This window comes from Myotis brandtii, unplaced genomic scaffold, assembly GCF_000412655.1.
Source record: "Myotis brandtii unplaced genomic scaffold, ASM41265v1 scaffold439, whole genome shotgun sequence".
Classification (NCBI taxonomy): Eukaryota; Metazoa; Chordata; class Mammalia; order Chiroptera; family Vespertilionidae; genus Myotis; species Myotis brandtii.
In genome coordinates, this window is record NW_005366783.1 from 469,485 (window position 1) to 472,058 (window position 2,574).

Below are 2,574 nucleotides of genomic sequence, written 5' to 3' on the forward strand. Positions count from 1 at the left end.
CGTGCTCGAGCTCTGGGTGGACAGGTTAGGGTGTCAAGGTGGGGCAGCGGGTGGGCGGGATGCGTGCGTGGGTGGGTGGGGCCACGCGTTTCACACACCGGGTCACTAGTCCTATATAAATAAAAGCCTAATATACTAAGTGTCCGGTCGTCCGTTCAACCAATCAAAGCGTAATATGCTAATGAGATGCTAAGGCCACTCAACTGCTCACTATGACGTGCACTGACCACCAGGGGTCAGACAGTCGACCGGTCGACCAGTCGCTATGACCTGCACTGACCACCAGGGGGCAGACGCTCTGACCGGTAGGTTAGCTTGCTGCCGGGGTCTGGCCAATGGGGCCGGAGCGAGACGGACCAGACATGCCCTGGAGCCCTCCCTCGGTCCCTCCCCGGCCCCGATCGTGCACCGGTGGGGTCCCTCGGCCTGGCCCGCACCCTCTCACAATCCAGGTTGAGGGACCCCCCCCCCCGAGTGCACGAATTTCATGCACGGAGCCTCTAGTAACATAACAATTGTTCAGTTTAAGCATCTAAAGAATAAAGAAGGCCTTAAAGGAGGTCCCAACACCCATTTTTCATTTTTTTAAAAAATGCTGGTTATAGAAACTCTGCAACGTATTCCATCGTCATCGTACCGAGGAACCAGCTCATTGGGTTTAGTCGTGTGATACGGCGCTGACGACGAGCTGCTGGCGCAGTAGACACGGCACAGCAAGAATTAAAAGCGTGTGCCCTCACCAAACGCAGATCCAGTTCTGAAGTCCGTCTTCGAACACGACAGGAATTTTCCGGCGCATCACAATAGGGACCTCGCTGTGGGTTACAGACTATCACGAATTTCAAAACGGTTATCAGCCAGGATACAAACGTCGCATTTTTGCCAGGACAGGCCAGATACTACCATGCTGCTACTTTGAGGAGATCAGGTGTGATTCAGTCAGTTACCGCGTTAGTTGTGCAGATAGATATTTCCACTGGGCAAGTCTGTTACGATAAACGGACGCTAGCAACTGTTCATCTGTTCGGGCTTGCGGGACATTTAAACACAGCTGGCGTGTTCATCATTCTATGGGTGCCCTGAGGCATATACAGTGGAACCTCGCTTCCCGAACGCCTCCCATCTCGACAACTCGCTTCTCACCCTGACAACCCTTTCAGGCTGGTACCTGTAGGGTCAGTCACAATCCCTCAGGTGACAGAGGCCAGGATGTGCAAATATGAGTCCGTTTCCCACTGTTACAATCTCAGGATACTGTGCTGTGAATATTTTCGCGTTTTTTGTTTTGCTTTTGTGGCTGCTTATACTTATTGTTACATTTTCATTTTTGAAAAATATATTTTATTGATTTTTTACAGAGGGGAAGGGGGAGGGATAGAGAGTTAGAAACATCCATGAGAAACATTGATCAGCTGCCTCCTGCATGCCCCCCACTGGGGATGTGCCCGAAACCAAGGTACACGCCCTTGACCGGAATCGAACTCGGGACCCTTTGGTCCGCAGGCCGACGCTCTATCCACTGAGCCACACCGGTCAGGGCTATATTTTCATTTTTAACTGTATATTTCCTTTCCTTTTCATTAAACTTCCATTTACATTTCATGTCCTTTTTGCTGTTAAGGTGTTTATTTCTAGATGAAACAGTACAAGAGACATGTACTGTGTATAAGAAAGGTTAAGCCCTGGCTGGTGTGGCTCAGTGGATAGGGTGTGGGCCTGTGGACTGAAGGGCCCTGGGTTCGATTCTTGTCAAGGGCACATGCCCGGGTTGTGGGTTCGATCCCCAGTGGGGGACAATCGATGATTCTCTCTCATCATTGATGTCTCTATCTCTCTCCCCTCCCCTTCCTCTCTGAAATCAATAAAAATATTTTTTTTAAAATGTAAAACAGGGAATCATTTTGGGGTCTGGAACGGATTAATTCAACTTACATGATTTCTAATGGGGGGAAATGATTCGGTTTTCAGACAGCCTCTCCGAACGCATCAAGTTCAAGAAACGAGGTTCCGCTCACTGTACGTGCCTTTTGGTAACTAGAACTCCTGCTACCGCCCTAGGGAAGCGTCACGTCTTGGGGGTTCCGACTGGGGCCGGAGCCAGTATCGTGGCCCATTTATAAATCACAGGAACGAAGAGCCCGAGGGAGCCGACCACCGAGACCACGAGGAACGTCCACAGGAAGAGCCGGTCGAGGACGCGGGCGATGAACTTCCAGTCTTCAACCACCTGCGGCCAAAAAAGAAAAAAAAAAGGCCCACATTCAATACAGAATTCAACGCTGTGTACTTATTTTCAGATATGATCTGCTGCCCTGGCCGAGGTGGCTCAGTGGATAGAGCGTCGGCCTGCGGACTGAAGGGTCCCGGGTTCGATTCCCGGTCAGGGCACAGGCCCGGGTTGTGGGCTCGATCCCCAGTGGGGGGCGTGTAGGAGGCAGCCGATCCATGATTCTCTCTCATCATGGATGTTTCTATCTCTCTCCTTCTCCCTTCCTCTCTGAAATCAGTAAAAATATATTTTTTAAAAAGATATAATCTGCTGAATTAAGGCCAAAGCAGTTTCTGCCGCCTCAA

General features: G+C 50.5%; 1 protein-coding gene across 1 annotated transcript in view; it reads right to left on the reverse strand.

Annotated features, from left to right (window-relative positions):
* Positions 1–2,065: 2,065 nt before the first annotated feature.
* Positions 2,066–2,574, reverse strand: part of CHRNA5 (cholinergic receptor, nicotinic, alpha 5 (neuronal)) — a 21,643-nt gene continuing 21,134 nt past the window's right edge. The window contains exon 6 of the mRNA XM_014546254.1: positions 2,066–2,227. Within this exon, the coding sequence (XP_014401740.1) occupies positions 2,066–2,227 (162 nt within the window). The remainder of the gene's footprint in view (positions 2,228–2,574) is intronic.